This window comes from Prorops nasuta, unplaced genomic scaffold (assembly GCF_024137725.1).
Source record: "Prorops nasuta isolate Cenicafe-Biocafe unplaced genomic scaffold, Cenicafe_Pnas_1.2 PNAS00014, whole genome shotgun sequence".
NCBI lineage: Eukaryota > Metazoa > Arthropoda > Insecta > Hymenoptera > Bethylidae > Prorops > Prorops nasuta.
In genome coordinates, this window is record NW_027116811.1 from 5582852 (window position 1) to 5608420 (window position 25569).

General features: G+C 38.6%; 3 protein-coding genes and 1 long non-coding RNA gene across 7 annotated transcripts in view; 1 reads left to right on the forward strand and 3 right to left on the reverse strand.

Moving 5' to 3' along the window:
- The window catches only part of trh (trachealess), a 77169-nt gene extending 59726 nt beyond the window's left edge, over nt 1-17443 (forward strand). For all 3 annotated transcript variants that reach the window (XM_066735339.1, XM_066735337.1, XM_066735340.1), the window contains 10 exons: nt 1264-1502; nt 8022-8098; nt 8177-8266; nt 10798-10993; nt 11619-11740; nt 12470-12663; nt 12752-12858; nt 12950-13097; nt 14528-14652; nt 14751-17443. In XM_066735339.1, coding sequence (XP_066591436.1) covers nt 1264-1502; nt 8022-8098; nt 8177-8266; nt 10798-10993; nt 11619-11740; nt 12470-12663; nt 12752-12858; nt 12950-13097; nt 14528-14652; nt 14751-15985 — 2533 coding nt within the window. In that variant the 3' untranslated portion in view covers nt 15986-17443. The remainder of the gene's footprint in view (nt 1-1263; nt 1503-8021; nt 8099-8176; nt 8267-10797; nt 10994-11618; nt 11741-12469; nt 12664-12751; nt 12859-12949; nt 13098-14527; nt 14653-14750) is intronic.
- Nucleotides 12557-14664, reverse strand: LOC136778482 (uncharacterized). The gene is made up of 4 exons (XR_010823431.1): nt 14465-14664; nt 12985-13057; nt 12809-12893; nt 12557-12695 (listed from the first exon to the last, which is right to left on the reverse strand). It is a non-coding gene; the product is annotated as an uncharacterized lncRNA (long non-coding RNA).
- A 181-nt stretch (nt 17444-17624) lies between the features above and the next one.
- Dna2 (DNA replication helicase/nuclease 2) lies at nt 17625-22329 on the reverse strand. Of its 2 annotated transcripts, none has more exons than XM_066735084.1 (10): nt 22136-22329; nt 21598-22049; nt 21261-21531; nt 20334-21199; nt 20049-20276; nt 19831-19971; nt 19184-19729; nt 18905-19106; nt 18637-18837; nt 17625-18575 (listed from the first exon to the last, which is right to left on the reverse strand). In XM_066735084.1, exons 1-10 carry the CDS (start codon nt 22154-22156, stop codon nt 18180-18182), a joined length of 3324 nt encoding a protein of 1107 aa, XP_066591181.1. In that variant the 5' UTR covers nt 22157-22329; the 3' UTR covers nt 17625-18179. The 2 variants fall into 2 exon arrangements, with proteins under 2 accessions (XP_066591181.1, XP_066591180.1); XM_066735083.1 differs by having other exon boundaries at nt 19184-19774.
- A 324-nt stretch (nt 22330-22653) lies between these two features.
- On the reverse strand, nt 22654-25564 carry Cog3 (conserved oligomeric Golgi complex subunit 3). Its single transcript, XM_066734968.1, has one exon. The coding sequence runs from the start codon at nt 25370-25372 to the stop codon at nt 22889-22891; it is 2484 nt and encodes an 827-aa protein (XP_066591065.1). The 5' UTR covers nt 25373-25564; the 3' UTR covers nt 22654-22888.
- Nucleotides 25565-25569: the final 5 nt, after the last annotated feature.

Below are 25569 nucleotides of genomic sequence, written 5' to 3' on the forward strand. Positions count from 1 at the left end.
TAGGGGCGGATCGTCGTTTTACAGTCGTTAAGCGTTAATATCGAGCTAATAAAATTCCAGCTTGTTCCTTTCTTACCGTCTAAACCCCTCCCCCTTTACCCCCTCTCGTCACCGCTTTTTCCTAGGAATTTTCCCAAAGGGGTAGGAAAAATCGTTTCGGTCATGGACCGTTTGTTTCTCCAATTTGCAAGAATGGCCATAAGCGATTTTTGCCCTTTTAATAAGATTTTATCGTTGTAGTTGTGTTGTTTGGGGCGGGGAGGAGGAGGAGGAGGAGGGAGGGGGGGGGGGTGTAGGTGGGATTGACGCGGTTTACACCGAAACGACCTGTAGGGAGAGGCGTGGCGCGGTGGTCGGTAGCGATGACAGGCCAGCGTAAAGTGCTCGGCATACATTATTCAAGGGGCACAAAGCCGCTGTTTGCTCGCTGGAATCCTTCTTCGTTGCTCCGATGTTACACTATGCTATTTATGACTAAATTAGAGAGAGAGAGAGAGAGAGAGAGGGAGTACAGATTATGCAGAATATATAGAATAGGGGTATTAGAGTGAATACACAGATAAATAAGTATAGATAATATTTTATCCTTAAACTAAAAAAAAAATAATAGTCCTGTAATATTGCAAAGGGTAGCAAAAGAGAAAGAGGCTTGATACGAGATGCATGAATGTGATATAGAAAAAAAAAAATTATTTTACAGTAGTAAATAATGTACAAATACATATATATATATATATATAGAGAGAGATGCAGAGAAAATGTACCACGCCCCGCAACCTACCCCCAGTTACCCTTTAAAGGGCAAAGCTCAACCAATGGCAAACCACACTACCCATTAGTCCAATACTGGCAGCTTCCGCTCTCTCCTAATTAACCTTAACGAACTTTCCACTCCCCCCCCCCCCCATCCCTCTACCACTCCTAACCACCTACGATCCCAAAACAAAACTCTTCGACAGCTTCGTTAGCTACCCCCTAAAAAAAAAAATATCATGCCATCTCCACCAAAACACCTTTAATGCTTTTCCAGCTTTTCTTGGGGTGGGAAATATCGTGAAAAATTATGACACAATAATGATAATCATTGATAACAAGAGAGGGGATGATAAACGCTGCAGAGGGGTTCGAATGGCTGACCCGTGGTCTCGCAGAGGTCACGATTGGGAATGGTGAAAAAAAAATTCAGCCTTGGAGGGGTTGAAGAGGGGAGAGGTTAGGTGTCGAGGTGTTTCAACGTGGACCTTTTTTTTTTGCTGCTTGCAGCATTTTGGAGCTGAGGAAGGAGAAGAGCAGGGACGCCGCAAGGTCGAGGAGGGGCAAGGAGAACTTTGAGTTTTACGAACTCGCCAAAATGCTGCCACTTCCGGCCGCCATTACCAGCCAATTGGACAAAGCCTCCATCATAAGGCTCACCATATCCTACCTCAAATTAAGAGACTTTTCCGGCCACGGGGATCCACCCTGGAACCGCGACGGAGCACCCCCTAATAAGTCTGTCAAGGGTAAGTTACTCTCTCTCTCTCTCTCTCTGTCTTTTATTTTTAGCATCACTCACGTGTACGGAGAAACGTTATTTTTTCCACCTGAGCGAGGATGCACGTCGATCACAGTTAAGGGGGAGTACAATTTTCCTGGCAAGATTCGTTTAGGGGTGAGAAAAGTGACGTGGGGAACGTCATAAGCGACACTGCCCGTCGGAATCTAATCGAATTAGATATCCTGCTTCGCTTGTTTCTTTCTTCTCTCTCTCTCTCTCTCTCTCTCTCTCTAACTCACTAGCAAGCATCTGTACACTCGGAGCCTAATTTTTCTACATATATATATATATATTTATAGTAAAAAATTCTATCCTATTGATTTTCTATTATCCATCCCCCTCTCTATATAATTTTTAATTTTTTCCAATTTCTTCCTTCACGAATCTATTTCTCTCTCTTTCTAGCACTCTCGCTCGATTTATTTCCTTCTTCTTGCCGTGCCCTTTGTTCTCTCGTTACATTTCGAAGGGTTGGAGAAGAGGGGGTGGAAACGGTGCGGTTGACCTCCCCTACAGGGCGATCCGTCAGAAAAACTTCAGACCCAGTCCCAACTACCGATTCCTCTCTCTCTCTCTCTCTCTCTCTGAATGTCAAACACACATTTTCCAAGACACCCTCGTACCCCCACCCCTACCCTGAAAATTGCAAATATCAACTGCCGAACTGACCTACGCTCCAACGAAATTGAGACGCGACGTCTTTATGGGGAGAATTATTTTGGCTTGGAAAATTTCAGGGGAAAAACGAGGCTCGATGGGAAAATTCAGTGGAGCGACCAAAGATCCCAATGAGAGATATCGAGGCACTGGCTTTTATTCGCGAGTGACCACGCGAGTCCGAGGTCCATTCTCCTCTAGATTCGACAGATACATAGTAATGGAGAATTCTCCACGATAATCGAACGATAGGATTGACATCGACACTCCATTTTTATATTAAGTGGAAAAAGACGAAGGTATTTTCTACTGAAATAATCGTGATTGGGGGAGGGGGGTTCTTTGAGGGACATAAGGTGGGTAAAGGGGCGGGGGGTGTGAATAGAATTATACAAAAGAAGAGAGAATTTATGCGAGGATAAGGGAGAGTGGAATTTGATTGGTCGAGAAAAGGTGAATGATTGGTGCTTCCAGTGGACTGGGGGGTTAGTTTTAGTTTGTTAAGTCGAATCCTGGGGTTCGTTGAATTTGGTTTGTCCATAAGAGAGAGAGAGAGAGAGAGAGAGAGAGAGTTGTGGCGGCGTAACAGGCGAATGTCGACCGAAGACTAACTCGATTTCGTTAGTTTAGTTACATTGGCTGGTAACGCGAGGCCCCAGTCAGTCGTGATTAGATTTCCATGTGGGTACTGCCTGCCTAAGCCTTTATACGAGCATCCCTACGCAAATATTAACTCGACCCACCACCACCACTACCAACGCACAATCCCCCAATCTCTATCTCGAGTGGATCCAACCACACTTTTTCAATCTGATTTTCTCCCCTCCCCTATTTTTTTGTTATCAAATTCACTTCATTTATTTATTTCCATTTCTCTCATTTCTATATATCAAAGCCTTAAGATCGTTCTTCCAGGATAAACTCTCTACATAGGTTTTTTAAGAATTATTTTTTTTTTTTTTTTTTTTTTTTTTTTTAATAGTTTGTTTATAATCTCTTTTAATGCAGTTTTATGATGATAAATGTGCAGAGTTCGATTTCCTAATTGAGTTTCGAAAATTGATGTTTGAATAAGACAGCCTGTACATGGCTCCGCCCCCTTGTACAGGCTGTTCAAACATAAGGATTAGCAGAAAGCAACCATGGCTAATTAGGGTGAGCGATTTTGATCGTCCTGACAACGATACCTCGAATCAACACCTCGTTAAGGAAATGTATCTTCTTACCTGACAATTTTATGCCCTCTTTTCGTACAATATAGTGTCTTTGAACTCTGATTATGTTTCAATGTGCATATTATATATATGTTAAAGTGTCTGGAGTTTTTATTATTATTTTTTAATTATGCATAGAGATAACATTAATTTAAATAAAGATTTATCCCTCAAAAATTAAACTCGATACAAAAATAATTAAAAGTGCTTCGATTGACATATAGAGTTTGTGTACGTTAAATTGATCTATTTTTGAAATTATAGTAGATAAATATTTTTTTCCCTTGGAAGTTGTTAGAGAACAAATATAGAGAGTAGATTAAAAAAATATTTTCAAAAATATTAATATCTCTTATAATTATATACAGAGATAAACATGTTTTTATATCATCGTGCACCAGGGCAGATTAGTTAATTGATTAATTTGTTATTATTAATATTTTTGTTATTATTTATTAAACAATTCGTCTTACAATATATAGGTAAAAAAAAAAGACAATAATTTCTGTAACTACAGAAGATATATGAATTTCATTATTGATGTATATATAATATCTTCCAAGTTACTACTTAAATGTTTCCTAAGAGTTGCCAAGAAAAATAATATCTATTAAAATAAATGCAGACAAGCAAAAAATTAATGTAACCACTCTATTGTGCTTATGTAGCTACATTTCACACATTCTTCATTATTATTATATTATGGAGTACCCCCCAATGGAACGTAGTTCAGACATAAGAGAAAGGGAAAGAGATAGAGACTCAGTATACCAAATGAAGCAATCCCAAATATTTTTGTTCCATTTAAAATTTAAAAAAAAAGTATTTTTTCTATCTAAATTCTAAATTAACATTTTCTAAGGGGAGGGGGGGGGGGGGCGGGGACAATTGTAACATTAAAATTTGTGGCTCCGTCCATTAATGAAATTTAAAATCGTTCAGTACCTTTCTTGAACACTACAAGACGCTGTAGTTGCAATAGTTTAGGACCGCCAATGCTAAGCCACTGTTCGTAGAAATGAGAAAATCAGTTTTAGGCACTCTTTTGTAATTATTTCACTTGCTCTTTAACTCTGAATTGCTCAAATACTATCATGTAAATATTAAAATTCAATACATGACTGAAATCGTCATTTCTTTGAGTAAATTTTTCAATGTCGAACGATTTTTAAATATGAAATTATCTTGGCTAAATTTTACTACGTAGTAATTTGAAGCGTGTGGGGCCAATTTGTAACAAGTAAACTGATGTCGATTGTACCATGCTAATTGAATAGGAGAATCATAGATGTTTCTATCGCGTCTTCGATAACTCATTACATATTGCAATAAACATCGTTCTGATCAAGTAAATGTTCAAATGTTACAAGAAATAAACATAATTTTCATAAAAAGAATTTTATTTTTATAAAACAGTCAATAGTGGTTATTTGGATTTTTTACAAGTAAATTTCATTGTATCATGCATGTTAACCTTTAGATAACATACTCCGTTTATCGAAGTATCTTCAACATACTTTCTTATCCATGCACTATGGGAATTACGCACATTTTACAATTGAAAATCGGTGTGTTACAATTGACCCCTGTGTGGTGTCGATTGTAACAAATTGCACGTGGTACTATATTCATTGTTTGCTAATGGATTAATTAAAATATCACTTGAATAAAAATATATTTGCATTCTAGACATATGTAGTAAGTATTACCATTTTTTTTTTTTTTTTTTTTTGAGATTTTTAACACTACTAGGATCTTCGGAAAAAAATGAGATTCACTTTATGTTACAATTGTCCCCGGTCTCCCCTACTCAATTTACAAATTTCATCTTTATAAATCCCACACACCCTAATACACTTACTACCATCAACATCTACCATTAAATTTTATAATTTTTCATACACACTTTAATCTTACAGATACAATACAATTACACAAATTTTCATTACATTATCACTATATTAGTAAAAATGGTTTCAATAGAACAAAAAACTATCCTTTGTCCTTTATCAACAGTTTCTTTATTCGCTACTTGAAAAATCCGAGACGTTTCAGACTTTGGAATAAGATTGACATACGTGTTGGACGTAATCCAGATGGTGGGTTGAACCTTGCAGACCTTCGTCCATTAATCTTGATGGTGGAAGACTATGTAGAGGGAGCAAAAGAGAGAGAGAGAGAGAGAAATAAATAGGTATATACAAAGGGAGGAAAGAAAAGCAAGAAAAAATATATGTGTGTGTGTGTGTGTGTGCGTGTACGTGTACGAGAAAGAAAGAGAAAGAGATATAAGGTGCTCTATTAAACAGATATATATATATATATATATATATAGGAGAGCCCCATGGGAACAGGCAATAACGTTTCACTCTGTCCGAGGTATTTCCGCTTTAGGGCTGTAATATTATTACGTATATTAGGACATTTTGCAAGTTACGCCCATATCCAGCGAACGGGACTCCTCGGGATTACCGGGAGCAGCTCGTGGCTCTCCTGCGAGCAAGCAAGATTAATGATTTCCATGATTGCCATCCGTGTCACCCAATCATTCCCCATCCCATCATATTTCCTAATTTACTCCTGGATCGAACATGTGTCTCTCCTTATTAACCCAAGCTCCTCCCACTTTATCATAATACTCATCATTATTATCATACTTCTATAAATATTCCCCTCGTTATCATTATCATTATCACTCTCTTACCCAGCTATATACATATGTATATACCTTATCTCGTTGGAGCATTCCTTAAATATCGTCAAAACGTGGTGGATGCAGCAGAAAACAGGAGGCTTTCTCAGAAAATATTCACCAGCTTCTACAAGCTCCTCCCCTTTTTCTAATAGGGAAGAAAAAACAAGCTCGAAAGGAGATTGTGAAAATATTTTGACAAGTGGAACGTGCTGTATTAAAGGAATCCACCGAGGATGAATTTTTATTGCATGGCAATTTATCCTTTCTCTATAAATATCGAGATCTGTTTCGTTATGCAGTGGAAGAATCTACAAGAGAGAGAGAGAGAGAGAGAGAGAGAGAGGGGGGGGGGGGGGGGGGAATTGATCAAGTATAGCCAAGGGAGCAATAAGTATGTCTTTTGGGTCACAGATGTTTTCCTTGCCAGTTTTCTCCTTCAAATTTTCCTTAACACCTTCAGATTTATCGACAGAATTCCTTTTTCATAAATAAATTCTTGTACCTCCGCCCCCCCCCCCCTTCACACACCTTACTGGAAGTATACGAGTAGACACAAGAGAGCAGTGATGTCGTTGTATGGAAATTTCTAATGGCGATGCTGACATAAATATCGTTAGTAAATCGTGCCACGCATTAACGTTAAAACTTCTTATTAACATATCACGAGGTTGAACGTATAAAAAAGCACCGAATCATTCTATATTCCATCAACGTTCCTGGGTTAATAGATAATGAAATAATTCAATCGCAGTTTTATCTCGTCCTTCGCCAATTGCTTGGAAACAATTCTTCGGTCTGTTTATATCTGTCTTTTTCCACTTTTTTGTTTTTTCTACTTAATTTTCTTTTTTATTTTTATTTTTTTTTTTTTGCTAACCACATCGAAGACATTTTTTTGGTGCTAGGAGCCAGATAGATTTTTGGTAGTCCAAGTGCGAATCGTTGGAAAAGGTATCCCGAAGGAGTCATCCAGCCACTATACTTGGCACAAGTGAATCATCCCCAACGGGTTGCAGGATTCTCTCCCCTTTGACAAACAGGACCAGCTCCTTCTTACCGTAATAATAATCCTCATCCTGGCCACCCTTAATGAAAGACTCCGAAGACTCGATATCCAACTGGACCAACTTAATCTGCCAAGTCCGTCGGGATCTTCTATTCTTCCCTCTATACCCCCCCTCCCCCCCCCCCCCCCCCACTCTCCATCACCAACAAATACCACTGGTCAATAAGTTTATTCCGATATTCCAAGCTTAATCCTCCAGAACTAGCCGGCCGATCCGCTAGAATCAACAAGAACCCTCTCTCTCTCTCTCTCTCTCTCTCTCTCTCTCTCTCTCTCTCTCTCCTACCACCCACGAATAAACCTCCTTTAACAAAATAAATTAACTCCTCCCCCTGACCCAAAAACCACTCCCCTTTTCGCAAATACCTAGAATATACAGGTCGCAACTGCCAATCTCGCAAAATCTACTGTTTATCGAGTGAAAGGTTATTTTCTCCCTTCTTCCTATTTTTTTATGCTTTTTTTATCTCGTTATGATATTTTTGTCTCCATTTACCAACGGTCGATGAATGTATATCGCGATATCTCGTATACGACTGGTTCTGTGACCTATCCTGCAGGATCTTCGAGGCTGACGAACTCCTTTGTCCTTCCATCAGTGGACGATTCAACGCTTGCATCGAAATTCCCCGACACGCACCCCCGTTCCCTTTCATCCGTAACCCTCACCCCTCCCCCTCTTCTGCTTTAGCAAAATTTCCATGTCGAATTCACACGCACCATCCACAAAAATGTCCAACTACCCTTCGACAGTTTTTTCAGGGAAGAGAAAACATGTAACTTTTGAACATTTTGAAATTTGGTAATTTTAGCGAGAGCCTTTAGCGTTAAACCCGCCCCTTTTTGTTACAGGTGCGAACCGCGTGAGGTCAGCGGCCAGCGCGGCGGTTGAGCACTTCGAGGTACACATGGGTACTCACATGTTGCAGGTATAGATATTACAGGAATATGTCGAATGGGTCCACGAGAGAATCGAGAATAATCGGTGAACACAAATTTTGTTTCAGTCTTTGGACGGGTTCGCAATGGCAGTGGCTGCTGATGGGAGGTTCCTGTACATATCGGAGACCGTCTGCATCTACCTCGGGCTATCTCAGGTGAGCCAGAGTCGAAGAGTTTGGTACTGGAGAATTGGCAAAATAATCGTGGATGGAGCTAGGTTGACCGGAAGTGAGGCGAGGAGTGGGGAGGGACGGGGGGTTGCCAAAGGGGTTGTAAGTTGGAAAAGTGGAGGGGATGAGAGATGGTAGGATGGATAGATGGATGGATAGATAAAGTGTGTGGTTGTAGCTGTGTTTGTGTGCGGGTGTGTGTGTGAGAAGGAGAAGGTAGAGTTACTGGCGGCCATGCTGGCTGGCAGTGGTGCGGAGGAGGGGGAGGGAGCAAGGGAAGGGGGAGGATGAGGATTCGTGGGGGGTGAGGGTGGTCGCATGCGACTCACGTAGCCTCCGCACGAAACCGTGTTCGCCATTCCTAATGCCCTCCTCGCTGCTGCTGCTGCTGCTGCTGCACGAAACTGGCTGTAGGTAAGGGAGGGAGGGGGGACCATCGGGAAAACCGAAGGTGGAGAGGAGCAGGGGGAGGAAACACCGAGATAGAAGTCTCGGTAAATGTCAGAGTCGAGGCAAAAGTCGTACCAGGGGTTGCTGAAAATAAGGGAACCTCTTGGTGGTGAGAAAGAGGGGTGGGGTGGCAAGGTTCCTGGAAACGGACCTCGGACAAAGAGCTCCTCGTGCTGGAATAAAATTGTTGTCTGAATACTGAAAATGAAAAATCAAAAGAAAATGGGGGTGGAGATACATAAAACTGATGCAAAAGTAGCTGGAGAATGAGGATGATCCTGAAAACTAACTTTGCGAATAAAGAGTTCTTCGTGTTGAAATAAAGTAGCTTACCGAATATTGATAATGAAAATTTATAAGAATGTTGGTGGTGAAATTGTGTCAGTCGTTGAAAAGTTAATGTGGTAGGGGGTGGAAAGGGGTGGGGAGAAGTTTTTGGAACTGATCTTGAAGAAAGAGTTCCGCATGTTGCAGTAAAATTTTTGTCTCGATATTAAACTCGAAAAATCGTAAGAAAATAGGTGCGAGGGTTGTTCTAAGGGATGCAGAGTTTACGTAAGACTTTTAGAAGAGGTGAGAGGAAGATGTTTCTGTGAACGAATCTCGCTTGAAATTCCTCACAAAGGACAAAATTTTAAACTGAATACTGAAATTGAAAAATTAAAAAAAAAAATAGGTGTAAATTGTGTTAATGAGTGAAGAGTATACAAGACTAAACCGGAAGTACAAAAAGAAGTATAGAGGTTCCTGAAAACAGATGAAGAAAAACAGAACTTCATTCTGGAAAAATATTACCAGCTGAATGCTGGAAATAGGAAGTGGGAAATGTGTAAAAGAGTGGAAACTGTACAAGACTATTATACAAGGAAGTGTAAAATGTCGAGATGTTCCTGGTAATGAACTACGAACAATGAGGACCCGATGTTGAAAACAAAATTCTTGACGAACTACTGACAATAAAAAATCCAAAGAAAATAAAAGTTGCAGTTGTATCAAAGGGTGGAGAGTATATAAAGATAACGCATCCAAAAGACAAGGGTGGGTGAGGATGCGAAATTGAAAGAGAAAATGGCGGAAGGAGGTGGCTATGTGTTCTCCTGGTCCCAGAATCTCCCGGTGACTCCCAGCAATCGATAGGGCGTTTCGTTATTCGGGAACACCGACGCTATTTCCACCATTATGGCTGCCAGAATCCTCTTTCTCCGTCTCTCTATCATATCCATCTTCCACCACCACCAGCACCGGCCTTCCACCCGGAAACTGCATCTTCTCGCAAAAATGCAGCATTCCTCAAACTCGCGTTGAAAATTGCACAACCCATAAATAAGGGGTGGTTTTATCACGGAGGGAGAAAAGTTTCCGAAGGAATTCTCGCGCGCTGGTACCGGAGGACTTCCGGTTTTATCATTGCGACTTCCGGTCTAGGGATTCGGGTGAAACGAGCTAAATTCCAGCTTGGCGAGGGTATATAGGTGCCTATTAAACATTCGAGACCCGTGAGAAATCATTGAGTAACGAACTGTTATATATATATATATATATATGTATATATAAACGTTTATCCATATACGTACGAGCGAGCAGCGTTGTATGGCCTTCCTCCAGACTACTTCCTGGACGAGGATCGCGTCACACGTACAGGCACGCATACAGAAGCCGGGCTGGTGCCGACGGAATAAAAATGGCGAATGAAACTCGACTCGATCGTCGGCCCATTAAAATTACACTCGCGACTCGTATTCCCATCCTCCAGCGCCGCCCCCATAATCGATACCTCCGACTCGACCAATTCCTCACCTCGCACGAACGTTAAAACGTCCACGCACACACGCGCACATGCAAGACACGTACACCATCCAGACTCGACCATTCACCAAGTTGAAATCCTATGGAAACTTCTATTTTCTTCCTGGTTGCCTCTTTCCTTTCAGAGGTGTAATAATAATAATAATAATAAAGGGTGTACGAACATTAATTATGATGGTACCGATGACGATGGGGTGATAATAATAATAATGACAATAATTACGGGGCAAAAGAGTTTATTGATCCTGAAATTATTTTAGGTGGAGATGACAGGATCAAGCGTGTTTGACTACGTGCACCAGCAGGATCACGCCGAGGTAGCCGAGCAGCTGGGCCTGGGTCTGACGTCATCCAGCAGCAGCACTTCCGGTCCACATTCCTCCAGTTCCGGTCTTGCGTCGCCGAGCAGCGCCGCCTCCGAGGAACACGGCGCGTCCTCTACTGCCAATCCCGACGGTAACCTTTGACCCTGCCACTTTCGTCTAGCATGCTTCATCCCTCCCAACCCTTCTTGACCTACCGCTTTAAAGCAACGATAAAAAAAAAGATGGCGGCTCGCCGACGAAATTGGATCAGGTGTGACTGTATTGGGCTGTGCGTGTGGGGAAATTTCATTGACCTTGGAAGAGGACGTGTAGTCGAGGAGGATGGCTAGGAGAGCTGTAAAGAGAGAGAAAGAGAGAGACCTGGATGTGCGGACGTGCTCGTCCAGCTTATCACGTTGGGTCACGTGGGCTCACGTGGCTCACCTCCACAAACGAGAGGAAACCGTGACGGGGATGGAAAGTCCTTCGGTTTCTCCTTTTGTATCGAAGCAACCCCCCCCCCCCCCCTCCTCTTCTCTCTTTCTCTCTTTTACCCAGCCAGCAGCCACCATCTTCCAATTGTTATTCCACCATCGCAATCACGTCCACGTACCCCCCCCCCCCCCCCCGCCCCCCCTCTTTCGATTTCTCTCCTGGTCCTGATCTCTCAAATTTACCTCGCTACAGACTTATATGAAAGACCCATGTCTCTCTTACTCAACAAAATTTTCTAAAATAAATACCAACAGTTTGAATGATCTTCTATTCCTCTTCAGTGTCATCAGTCATGTCCCTGTCAGCCACTGGATTATACAAAGGCTTTGATAGGGCTTTTTGCGTTAGGATGAAATCGACCCTGACGAAAAGAGGATGCCACTTCAAGTCGTCTGGTTACAGGGTAATTACTCAGGATTTTTATTTGATTTTAACTTGATTTGCAGATATAACGAAAACTATAGCAAGTCTAGTTCTATGAACACTTCCAAGTATCCAAAATACTGTTTATAATGCATAGATTTTTTTGAATAGGCTCTCAGATAAGATCAGATAAAGACAAAAATTTGCTAGTATTAATTACAAAAGTATTAAGATCTGAACTGCCGGGGGCCAAAACCAATATGTCCGGTGCAATCCTGAAAGATACCACGTGTTGTTTAATACAAGTTTAAATAAATATTAACAATATAGTGTATGAAATGTTTCTTACGACCGAAGAAGTATGCCGATTTGCAAGTACAACTCCTTCTACGAGAAATTTTTTACGCGTGAGCTGTAACTCCAAATACTCCAATTGACTTTTCAGGAAAGAAATAGTTTAACTAATGGCCACTAGAGGCACTTTGGAGTTAGACCCCAATAGAAATTAATTAAACCATCAAACACTAAATAAATTTCTAATTGCAATGACAAATCTTAATATGTTTGATAATATTAAAGATTAAATTAAGAACGTAATTCTCGTTCAGGAAGATATAGAATAAATATTAAATTTCAGAGACTTTGAAAACTATGTTTTTGGTAATAAATTAATCATTCTTTCCATAAACTTGCAATAGTTATATCTCTATAAAACAAGCTTTACAATATCGAGTAACGAGCAGAGTAATAAAATTTAAATTCTCGTCAGGTGATGCTATTGCTGTGTCGATTGAGACCACAATACACATTTAGTCATTCGAGAAAAGCTGCACCACCACTCATGGGAATGATCGGCCTGGCCATTGCACTGTTGCCACCGAGCGCCCATGAGATTCGTCTGGAGACTGACATGTTCGTCACGAGGATCAATTTCGACTTCCGGATAGCACACTGCGAGCCAAAGTGAATATTCTCATTAAAATATTCTCAATCTCCTGAAAAAAACAAACGTTACATGTTAAAAAGTTTTATAATTTTTTCCACGTTTCAGAGTATCCGATTTGCTGGACTATACAGCTGACGAACTGACTGGAAAAAATTTGTATACCTTGTGCCATGGAGAGGATGCCAATAGATTGAGAAAATCCCACGTGGATCGTTAGTACTCCTTTATGATCATTCTCAGATTAAATCTGTTTTTAAAAGGAAGATTACAAAAATGATTTGATTTTTTTTTTTCTGCAAATAGTTATTCAAAAGGGTCAAGTATTGACGCACTATTACCGTTTGATGAACAAGAGTGGAGGGTACACGTGGTTGCAGACCTGTGCGACAGTCGTCTGCAACTCCAAAAATGCTGAGGAACAAAATATAATCTGCGTTAATTACGTTATAAGGTAATTGGATAGACTGATAAAAGTTGTCACTGGGGCAAAAGAGCACTTCGGTGTCGAAGCTATGATCCGGGATGCAGAGGGGTTGGATGGTTTTGCAGTATATTCAGACCGTATTAGTCAGACACTTAGTGTATTTGATAGGAAGAAAATATTGTTATGTAATTTGATAATCATTGATGAAATATTCAAAGGTTTCCAAACAATAGAAAATGAAACATGTGACTTGTATATTGGCACCTGATGCAGTCTTATGACTTATATTCTTTTTCTTTATGCAATTAATTATTTTATTGACAAATTTTCATTTTTGGTTTTATTTTAATTTTTTGACGAGCCTGTTTAGTCGTCGAAGTAGTCTTCAAATTAAATATCTTCCTCTTTTTTAAATCAACTACAGAAAATCAATTGAAAATTATTATTTTACTTTTTTTTCCAAATGACGGATTTTTAAACACATTTACTACGTTTTCAGGTAATTAAAATAGTTCATTTATAGAGCACTTTTTTATGAATAAAATGGATCCCGATAAATATAAAAATGAAAAATCAAAATAATTAGTTGTAAACAAATACAAAACGAATTTAGGTGATAAAATCGTATTAGGTACAATTATAATATTAAAGTATTTTATTTTTTATTGTTTGTGGATGACATAATTAACCATGCAATTACATAGTACAATTTTGCTGTATTCTAATTTAAAGCACGTCTGACTAACACAGTCTGAATATACTGCATGCACTAATTTAAATTTGTTACTTATGGTTTTTTATTAGTCATCAAATCACGTAATTCTATTAACGATTTTCTCTGGTTAATAAATATAAATATTTACATTTAAAACCCTCTCTCATCAACCGAAAATCAAACGCTTGTATGCTCTTACCCTAAACGACTTTCTGAAAGATATATACATTTATTCGTCTTAGAACGTAGACGCAAAAATTCATTTATCTCTTTGGATGTAAGGCATATAATTTTTTCTATTATACCTATTTGAATGTGAATGGAAAAGAATTCCAAAAATGTCTCACGTCAAAAAATGATACCCCTTATTATAATCACGGAAATAAATGAATTTGTACGTCTACAATCTGAGGCGACTTAACCAATGAACTACACTTTGTACTTGGATGATTTGGGTAAAAGCTTTACGCGAAATATAAAGTTTTTAAAAGGAAAATTCAGAACATTTCGACTTATCTACTAACACAATACAGGTTACATAAATAAATAAATAACTTTTTGTCAATACAATTGATTACGATCTAACAGCTAGTAACAATTGGCACATTGTTCAAATTTATTCATTGCCCAAGGCATGTCTCGTATCGAAAATGTGTAGTTCAAGGGTCAAGTAGTACACCTTGTAAAACAGTAATGAAGTACAGCAACGTAAGAATGACACTGATAGAAATATTAATTGCAGTGGTCGCGAGTACGAGAATTTGATAATGGACTGCTGCCAGCTGGACGAGGGCGTTCCCGGTGTGAAACGCGAGGACGCCGCGGGTAACGACCCGGAGAACGGATCACCGGACGCCGACAGAGGAGGTACATTAATCTCCTAGGGCTAAGAGAACCGGAAAAGAACAAAACAAAAACCGAGTAGAAACAAAACTGAAATTGGTGCGCCTGTTTTTCTTTGGCAGAGGGTAGAAGCACCGGTGGCTCGACGAACCAGCACCAAGACAATTCGCACAAATCACCACCCGAGGAACGCGAGGACACCAGGAGCTCGGAGAGCGAGCCCCAGGGTAACAGACATCGAGACAACATGGCTCAACTACAACAGGAGCCACAGGCTTCCGTTTCCAGTATGAATTCTCTCGTGGTGAAATGCCACGGTAAGAGAAAAATCCACGAGGACGATAGCAGCACCGACGACGAGGACGAAGAGGACGAGGAAACAGCTGCAAAAATCACCAGGAGTCACGCTTTGAGTCCAGCCTCCTCGAACCACTCGATATCTGGTGAGCAAGTGCTCAGAACCTCGAGTCCCAAACCGAGGAGGCACGAGAGACCAGAAGTTGCAACTGAAACAGCCACTTCCGTGAAGGACCTCGAACAGGCTATGTCGAAGCATCTTCCGGTTTCGTCCTTGAACAAATCCAGTCCACCAGCGCTGCAGCAGCCCACCGATTTCAGCACCGACGCTCTGCTGAAGCAGCAACAACAACGCAGCACCATACAATGGATTGGCGCCCACCACCATCTTGGCCACTTGAGTCCTCAGCAGTCGACTGCAGCGCCACTACCAGCCTCGGCGCTTCTGCGTCAACTATACGCGAATAGGGAGAGCGTGATTCGTGCGAACGTTCACGGGATTGCTTCAGGCAGTGGCACGAGAACTACCACTTCCGGTGGGACTTACTACGAAGGAGTGCAAGCTGGCCCACTTCCGACTCCACCTGGCTCGGAAGGTTCCAGTGGATACGTGGAGCATCAGTACATGTTAGGACATAACCAGAAGAATTCCAGCACCGACGCCTTCACCAGTTTGGTCTCTTCCTACTCCGCCCCAGGTGGCTACGCGGTGGATTACCATTCGGCCATCACACCACCCTCGTCAGTTTCCCCCAGGGACAAGCAACAGCAGCAGCTTCACTCCAACGTCGTCGCTAATTACGAATCATCCGTTTATCCGGAACCGTTACGCCACCAATACGAACCTGCGCAACCTTTGCCGTTGAAACCTCAGGTTTACTCTGCTGCGGTGCACCCCAGCGCCCTCGACGCCGCCGCGGCGTATTCCGCAAGCTTGGCCGAGCAGCCGCAGTTCTATCATCATCCAGCAGCTGGCGCTGCTGGTTTTCACCTCTATCATCCCGGGAACAAAGCTGCGGCCGCGGCGGCCACTAATAACTGGTACAGCTCGGCTTCCTAGTGTAACGGAGGAGTCGGGAACCAGGTGTACTTAAATCTATCCAAAGTTCCAACGTGCATATCAGGGCCCTCCTTGGCTCACTGCTGAAATTATCCTGATTTAACCTCTTCACCCCACACTCCTGTTGATGAGCTACGGACTGGCCCAAGGTGTTCCTTGCGTTGCGGTATCATCGTCTTCCACCGATCGCCGCGTCCTCTTCGATGTTATCCAGGCTCGCGAGGTTGTTGACCTCGACCGTTGTTCCTCCAACGACCGCTGGAGACGGCGATGCCCACTTAATTAGCGTAGAATTTTTGCGATTCCTTTTTCTTCTCTCTTCCAGCTTTCTCCGAAAACCGTGGTGATCGTGGAAGTTTCATTGTCGTTTTCCCATGATCATCCTCCATAGTAGAAAACGTTGTTGCCAGAAACTGGTACGTTGCACATCCCAAAGATAATTCGTAAACTCATAATGACATGGGGAATAGGGGTCACAGCGAATGTCAGGAAGTACCCGTTTCTGGCAACACTAACTGGAAGGGAGCTTGTGATGTTTATTCGCATGAACATTTCAGTGCAATCGTAACGGTTAATATTTGTTGTTCGCGCATCAGCGTCGTCGTTCAGTTTCCTTCCTTGTTTTTGCGCCCGTAGACGCTGCGTCTTTCGTCCACCTCGCCGAGGACCAAAACTTTTCTCAAGCCACCAAAACAGTTTCCATCTGTCTGAGGACCTCGAGAGGAGTACTGTGGTGTAGCTAAATAGCGTCGAGTCAGCGACAGCCTTTTGCGTGTAAATCCGCGAGAATTGTATAATTGATGTCTAATAACGCGCTGATTAGGACTTTAATATGTAGATATATTATACGAGGCTAAGAAGGATCCTGGGCGTCTTCGATACATTTATTGTTAGCCACGAGAGCGAAGAAATTCTCTCTTAGGAAGATTATAAATATATATATATACATACATTATTATTCTATTATGTTGACGAGATATTTTTTATCTGTTGTTTCGTGGCGGGTAAACTTGTAAATAGTGCTGCTTCTCTCCCCTCTTTTTCTGTTCATTTTCATCATATTCTCTTCTTTCTCTTATTTTTTTTTTTTTGTTTTCTGATCTAATTCTTTTATTTTTACTTCCTACTCCTGCATGACGCACGCGGGAGATACGGTAAACCCGCCTATAAATATTTCTATCTCATAAATTCGTTTTACTTGGGATTTTGGGCGTGTTCTTTATTACTTTCAACCAGCGAGACATTTCAAACTGTCTTTATAAAGGCGAACGACAAAAATTTCATTCATAATTTTCAACCGGAAGCTGTATATAATGTTAAATGTAACAATGTTTCTACGACTCTCTAGTTTTTAGCCGTAACATATTTGACTGACTTACGATGCAAAATATAATTATAAAACATCCGAGAAGATCATGGTAATTTAATTAAAACCCGTCAAATAAAAGGAAAAGAGAAAAAAACACAAAGTAAACAAGACTCATTAACTCCGCTCACTCTCCTCTTGCCTTAAATAATTTAATTATCATTATCGATTATTTATTTAATTGATTATAAGATATAGATTTCATGTAATGAAGCAGTCATCAATCTGGTAGGTTTTTTTTAGAAATGTTTATTTTAGTTGTTTAAAGCAAAATTTAAAAGAATTTTTTACAAAATACGGTGGCGCCATCTTTCAGTAAGACACTGAAACCGCTAGTCAATCAACATTTTCAAAGTATTTGGTCGACAGAAGTGGTTTGAATAGTAGCTTGAACAATATCCCGTGCAATATCGTTAAAAAATTTTTAAACTTGAAGTTCTAGACTCTATTTATAAACTAATAAAAAGGATATTGTGAAGCAGGTAGAACACACATTCTTATTTAAATTTGTACCTAAGTCGATAGCAGACGAAGTGACCTAGCAGATATAAATGTAATCGTAATGGAAGAAACACGCAAGTGTAAATGGTGAAAATTATTATGCTTATACACTTCGTTTTTGTATCTTGAACTACGTTTACGTCAATATTTCACTTAATATGCCATTGTCCTCATCAATTAGGTACAATGGGTACATTTATAAAAAAATCTCACAGAAATAGATCAATTAAACGATATATAATACTATCTTCAGTTTGGTAATTTTTCATGGCACAAGTAAATAAACACAGAAAATAAATATTAAATGTTTAAAAAAGCAAAAGCAAATTAAATATTACAACGTGCAGACAAAGCATTCCAAGAAAAATCATCCTCACCACTTATCAAATTGACAATATTGTCGTCCTTAATAGAATTGAACAGTTTTTTGAATGGTTTATAAACTGATAAAATGTTAACGTCCGAAATAATAATAAGTTTCATTTTTGCCCTGGTAATTGCAACGGTCAGTCTTTGATGGTCCTCGAGAATTTCGTACTCACGAACGACTTCTTTTTTATTGTCACCAGTCTTTCCGCACGAGTATAAAATAATATCCTTATCTCGACCTTGATATTTATCAACCGTGCTTACTTCTATTTTCTCACGGATGAACTTCTTCAGTAACTCCGCTTGACACACATAAGGAGTTATGATTCCAATGCTATTGGCCTCCACTCCCATCTGAAAATTATATAATTAATTAACTTACTCTAAAAATTAATTAAAATAATATGACAAATACCTGAATGAACGTGTTGACTAAATACATCACCAAAGCAGCCTCGAGAACATTAGAATTTACTCTTTCATGCAAGGAGAATTGGTTCTTTTCGTCGTACTCTGCTTTCAAATCAAACGTAGAGCCAGTATTTACTAATATAACCGAATCTTCTAATTTAGCCGAGACTATTTTAGCTGCCCATTTTTCACAATATTCAGAAATCTAGATTAACAAAAGGAACATAAACTCCAATCTAATAACTAACTTGTTTTATATAAATGTAATTTACCTCAAAGTTTCCCGGTTTGACATAATCGTCAATAAAAGTAGCTTTTTCCACATTGGAATTACCGCAAACCAATTTATTGTTATAAGTCAATTTATTTGCAAGGTCCATGATAATTTTATTCATTCTGTACTGAAGGGTTAAAGACACTGTATTATCAGGTTGGTCCAATCTTGCAAATAAGGATTCGTTAACACAGTAATTCCTAAATACAAATTTAAATTAAATAAAATTGGAAGAACAATACATACAATTGTTGAAAGTGCAATAAACTTTAGATACCTGGCTATATCGCTTCTTGCAATTGGAGGTAATTGTTTCGGATCCCCTACCAGGATGAACTTTTTAGCACTGTACAAAGGACGAAGTACCGTTGGTTGCAGTACCTGTGTACTCTCGTCGACGATACAAACGTCGAAGGTCCTTTTCTGAAGCAACACGTGAGTACCACAACCCTGGCAAGTCATTCCTACGATATTTTTACTCATGTAAGCCTCGTTCAACTTTTCTGGTGTATCACAGGATGCTATTAGCGATTCCTCGTATTTTCCTGTCATTTCTTGGCTACAAGCACTCGAAGATCCCAATCTCAGAAAATCAATGTTATTATTTAACAGTTTTAACAAAACGTTATCCACTGCGCTATGAGTATGAGCAGTTATCAATATCGATTGACCCATTGATTTCAATACTTCAATTAACGCTATTATTGTTTCAGTTTTTCCGGTGCCAGGCATTCCCTTTATTAATAAATATTCATTTGCCGACAATGCTTTCAAGACAGCTTTCCGCTGATTTTCATTTAACTGGGTTAAAAACTTGGCCGAACTAAGAACCACAGACTGTTTTAATGGTGCAAAAGTTGCTGGTTTTCTAAAATATAAGACTTTAATATGCAATACTGATGAAGTAATTTTACACTTACGTACTTATCAATAACGATTTGACGTATTCGGGAAAACTTGGGTTCGTTAAATAATAATCCAGCAATATTAGCAAAATTACTAACATTCACTCCAAACGGATATTTATCTATGTGATACGTGTTGTCATATCGTTTAGTTATATCTCTAAAAATATAATCATTTTTAATAATGGTTTTATTAGTGGTTTAACTTTATTTTACGATTAACATTATTTTACTCACCTATTCAGCATAACTGTTATTAATTTGTCAGTAACGGATACTACGTGGCCAGCGGAAATGTGTACACGATCCTCTGTACTTACTGCAACGTATAAATTTTCAAATTTTTCGAAAGAGAGGGCAGACCTGACTATGCCTTTTCGGGCAAATATCGTTTTAAAATGGTCGTCCTCTATTGCGACTGTTTCGACAACTTTTAAATAAGATAAACAGTTACCTCTTTTTTCTCTGAAAATTAATTGAGAAATTAACATCTTACTTTATTCTGTTTACTTTTTAACTTACCTTTCTTCAGCACACTTAGTCCACAAATCTTTCATCGCATTGTCCTGATTTTCAGCTATATTTTCCAACTGCAATAAAGCAATCCACTTGATAACATAATCAATGTGATGAGGTTTAATGTCCTCGAGAATTTCTTGGCTTAATTCTACTATCGGATGTTCAGGTGGTAGATTCTTATTTTCTTTAGTTAAAAGAGAACAACAAATAGTTTTGTAGGAACATGAGTTACAGGCGTTTCTATGATTAATTGGATCAGGCAAGTCCAATGATTTCCAGACATTATTCTCGTCTATTTGGGGCTTTTGCAACTTAGATATAAAATGTGCCAAATTGTTCCTTGTTGTGACCAAGTCCCTTTTCTCATTACGAGTATGACGAATTTCTTGCATTGCATTATTCTTGAGGTATAACAGAAGACCGCTATCAATTTCATCCTTCATTTCACTCATCATCATAGAGTATAAAATAACTTGTGCCCTATGCTCAATAGAAAATGATGGGTATCCAGTTTTCACCTCTAGAGGCACAATTTTTCCTTTTAATCCTGAATTTGCAATCTCCACACTCAAATCAATATTTCCTTTTAATCCCATCCGTGGTAACCATACACTTTCTTCTATATCATGTACTTTCTGAATTTTTCCTTGGTAATTATTTGAACTTTTACTTATTTCTAAGCTTTTCTGTCCCTCCATGTAGTGCTGAATAAATTGGTGAATCTTTGGGATAAAAGCAGCAATTTCTTCTTTAAAGGAATCTATGTCAATATTATTAGCGTATAATGTCTTGATCACATCTGGTGATTTTAAAACTTTCTTCATTATCAGACTTATGTTATTAATTTTGTTAACCTTTTGTTTAATACTCTAAAAAAATAATAAAATTATTTTTATTGAAATAAAATGATTTGATTTAGGGAATACTTACTTTCTGAAGGACTTCATGAACAATGCTACCTATGATCATAATTCTACTGCCACTAGCAACATTCTCAGATGGTAAATTATTTATTCGTTTAAATATCTCACCCAATACTGCTTTTCTGTTACAGAAAAAGCTGCAGGTAATAGTTGTGCTAGCTATAAGAATATCTGGCTGTATAATGACATATCCATTATGGTGATCAACAAGCCATTTGCCTAACTTCTTATTAGCTTTTACAACAATAGTATCATTTTTCTCAATGTTTAAACTGGCCCTAGAAATGATTTTAATTAGAATATAATTTGATTAGCAAAAATTTGATTAGTAATAATTTAATTACCACGGCCACTTAAGAATAACTGTAGAAACAGAGCTACCAATAGATTCACGCACAGTCAGAACTAATGAATTATTATCTGACTCCACTGCAGAAACCTTGCAACGCTGTAGGAAGCTGAGATCCAGCTCAGGACCCTCTGGAGTATCCCAATCATCATCAAAAAAGAAATCAGTCTCATTGGAACTGAACTCTGTTGTTGAAGTTTCATCAATGCTACCTATTCCTAAACTTTCTTGGGATACACTATCTTTATCTGATAGCGATACAGTGTTTTCAAATTTTGCCATTTTAAGCACCTGCTGAGGGTTCTCTACATCCTCCTTACTTTTACGTTTCTTTATCAGTTCTATCACACTTTTGGAATTATCAACATTCTTATCTGTTTTAACTGATTCCAATAAAAATGAGGAATTTGTTTTCTGAGACTGACCTCTTGTTGTATTGCTTATAGTCTAAAAGGCAGCAAAAGTATGAAAACTAATTCATTTGGTTCAAAGAATAATTTAAATAAAATAATTAATTGTTTTACGAAAGATACCTTCTTGTATGAAATATCCATTCTCCTTCAGTTATTCGAAAAATTTATGATTTCAATATCCTTTTACAATTATCCCTCCATTGATGAAATGAATTTAACCTTTTAAATCACTAATCATTCAATACATCCGGTAGGTAATCGCAGCCATTAATGCGTTTAAACTTTAACAAGTGATAAAAAGTTAAAATGTAAACTTCACTTAGTTTGTATGTAGACTTTCACCAAGAAAAAACACGTGTCATTCGTAGGTTCTTGCTTGTCACTACTTGTAAACATTAAACATAGTGAACGTGCATTTCTTTTCCCGCGCTATACTAGGGTGCGTTCCGAGTCACGCATATGCGCGCAGTAAGCACTTAAATTCTATAATAAATGTGACATAAACTGTACATTCTATGCGCTTCATGCGTGATTTGGAATGCACCCCTAATTCCAGTAGGTCACATGACTCAATGCCGGCAAAACTACTTACAATTCAAAATAAAAAGGAAGCTTAAGAAAAAAAGCAATGGTTTAACAAGCAAAAATTAATAAAATAACAACTATACATTTATTCTACAAAAATCTATTAATGTCTAAAATTTTAACCAAAGTGTTTCAAAATTTCCATAAGAATTTAAATAAGAAATTTTATTAAACTCGTAAATATTTTGTGTACAACAAAAATTACATTCCCCTCATATCTTACACAATCTCTTTAGCCAGTTTTATATTATATAAAAAATCTTTCAATAAATATACACGATCACATTGTTAATTTACCACGGTTTTGTTAGTTATGGAATTATTTTCTTCTTCGATTTCGGTGGTTTTTGTGGTCGCGCTTTCCACAAGATTTTCAAAACTCACAGATTCTCTGGCCTGCTTCACTGGTTGTTTTTCCTGCGCTAAGATCGTGGAGCTCAGCATAATCGAAATTTGTTCTGGTAGTGGACAGGCTATAAGAAGAAGCTCTTCATCTTTGTAATGTTTGCTCAGAACCTGATAAAGCTGAGTAAAAGTGGCTACCACATTATTTTTAATTGGTCTGAATAAAATAAATTCTGTCTCCTTGTTGGCCAAATATAATTGCATAGACTGCTGAATGTTTGGAAGTTTTAATTTAATAGTACGAAGAACGGCACTGATGACTGCAGAAACTTCTTCAGGTCCACCATAAACGTGCTCCTGAGGCTTCTCAATTTCGACCTCCCTTTCCATCATTTTCATTAATGGACTTATCAATAAATTGGTTGCCTGCTGTATCAATTTTTGACAAGCAGACTTTAATTTGCTATCCACGTGTTTCCTGGAGTCGATCAGCTGCTCCTTCATCTGTGGTGCTCCTTCCAACAAAAATTCTAGTAAAGCATTATTGGATAATGTAAAAAGTCTAGAACTCTTTTCTAGTAATCCAAAAGCGGCTGTCTTTACCTTAGAGAAATCCAGACTATATTGTTTAATTGTAAAGTCTACCTGAAATGGAGCAATTTGTTCTCTAAGGATCAACAAATGTTTTATCTGAAAGAGCTCGGCATCCAATGGACTGGACTTGATTTCTATTTGATCTCTAGCTTTCTCTATACTATGAACGCAGAGTGCAATGGCTTCTTGGCTAAGGGACTGGAAAACAGATCTGTCCACGCATCTGTAGAGTCTTGACAAACAGACCAAAGTTCTCCTAACGGTAGGGTACCACATACCGTGAAGATCGGCTGGAGAATTGCCCATATGCGATTTCTGATAGATTGAATCAATTACGATGTGATTTCTAGAAACTGTCTCCAATGATCCATTATCGCTGGAACAGACGGATATCCTCTTTATTCTTGCTTTCCTCGCTTCTTCTCTGATAGACTCCGCAATATCTTCCATCATTTTTAATTTTTCTGGATATGCCAAATCACCAGGAGATGGATTATAATTTAAGACATCAGATTGCAAATATAAATGAGCTCGGAATACTAATCTTTCTTGGACGTCGTGTAAAAGTTGAAGACAAATATTTCCAAAGCCCTCTAGTGGTCCAAAATTATTATGAACATGCTCATCTAACATTTCTATTCTTAATATACAGCAAATTTCAGCTAACGTTTCCAGATGATTTATATGAATTATAAAAGGCCTTAAAACATCATACAATAAAGTGCACAGGCTCTCCAAATAAGCTGTAAGAGCAGTGGAAGGTTTTGTGAAGAATTGATAAAATAATCTATGCTCGTCGATTGTTGCATGTAGGAGCAATGCACAGGAATGTCGAACTAAACTGCAGTGGTCTCCATTATATCTTTCCTTTACAGCTTGCAAAGACTTCTGAATACTAGGACCCAAAACGAGAGCTCTCTGATTCCAATAATGTTGATGACACTCCAGTAAAAGACTATCATACTCCTGCCTTTTGTAGGACTTGGCTTCTACCTGCTCTATCACTGGTTTCACCTTACATAAAATTGTCTGGAACCTACCATAAAACAAAGCCAAAGCAGCATCAACATTTTCATTATTTCCATCCATGCCACTGAGATTTAAAATACTTTGAGTTGTCTTGGTAAATAAGTCAAAGATGTAATACTGTATTAAACTAATTGCCTTTGATTGACAATGCTTATACTTTACCAAATAAACAGCGCTCTCTTTATAAGAAGTATTATTCTGCATAAAATCAATATTAGTTTCAATTTTATCCAATATTGTAAAAAACATTTCACTATTAACAGATAAAGTAGGGGCTTCGAGTTTCTCCATTATTGAATCTACTTCTTTAAAGTATTGTAATAATTTTGATATTTCATCAACCATTGAATTTAGTTTCCTTTGATCTGATATCAATTGCTCACTAGCTTTATGGAGAGAGGTCGTTCTTCCAGATACCTCAGCATATTGCTTGAACAGGGTAGAAAAATCATCTAAAGCCTCTTCGATTTGTAAACATAAGCCATGACATTCCTCTCTTCTCTCTTTTAGTTTATCAAGATATTGGATATACTTGATATCTATGGAGTTGTAGTATTTTTTTTCCAAACTGTTGTAATAATAAAGAAGGTCTTGGTACTTTTCGATCTTGACAATCTCAGATTCGCTACCTTCATTAGAAGTTTTTGTAGGCTCACAACTATCCTGGAAAGCTTCATCGGAAACAGTCAACTCCTCCTCCAAATTTCTCAAGCAACTTCTTTGTAAGTCTGTCAATGGAGCCAAAGGCTCATCTGTCAAATCCCAATTAATTAACTTATCTATTATATTTTGATGCTCGGACATCTTTTCCAAATCCTCCTCATGTAAATAAGAAGAATTAAAAAATCATTGATCCAATTGTTGAAAGACTATGTTATCATGTTAGCTATTAAAACTTTGAGGTTATGCAATGTCAAAATTGACAACGTGAAAGATTTCATAGCGCCATCTATGGCGCGAGAAATCGATTGCTCGAATTAATTTTAAAAGGTTGAAAAAGA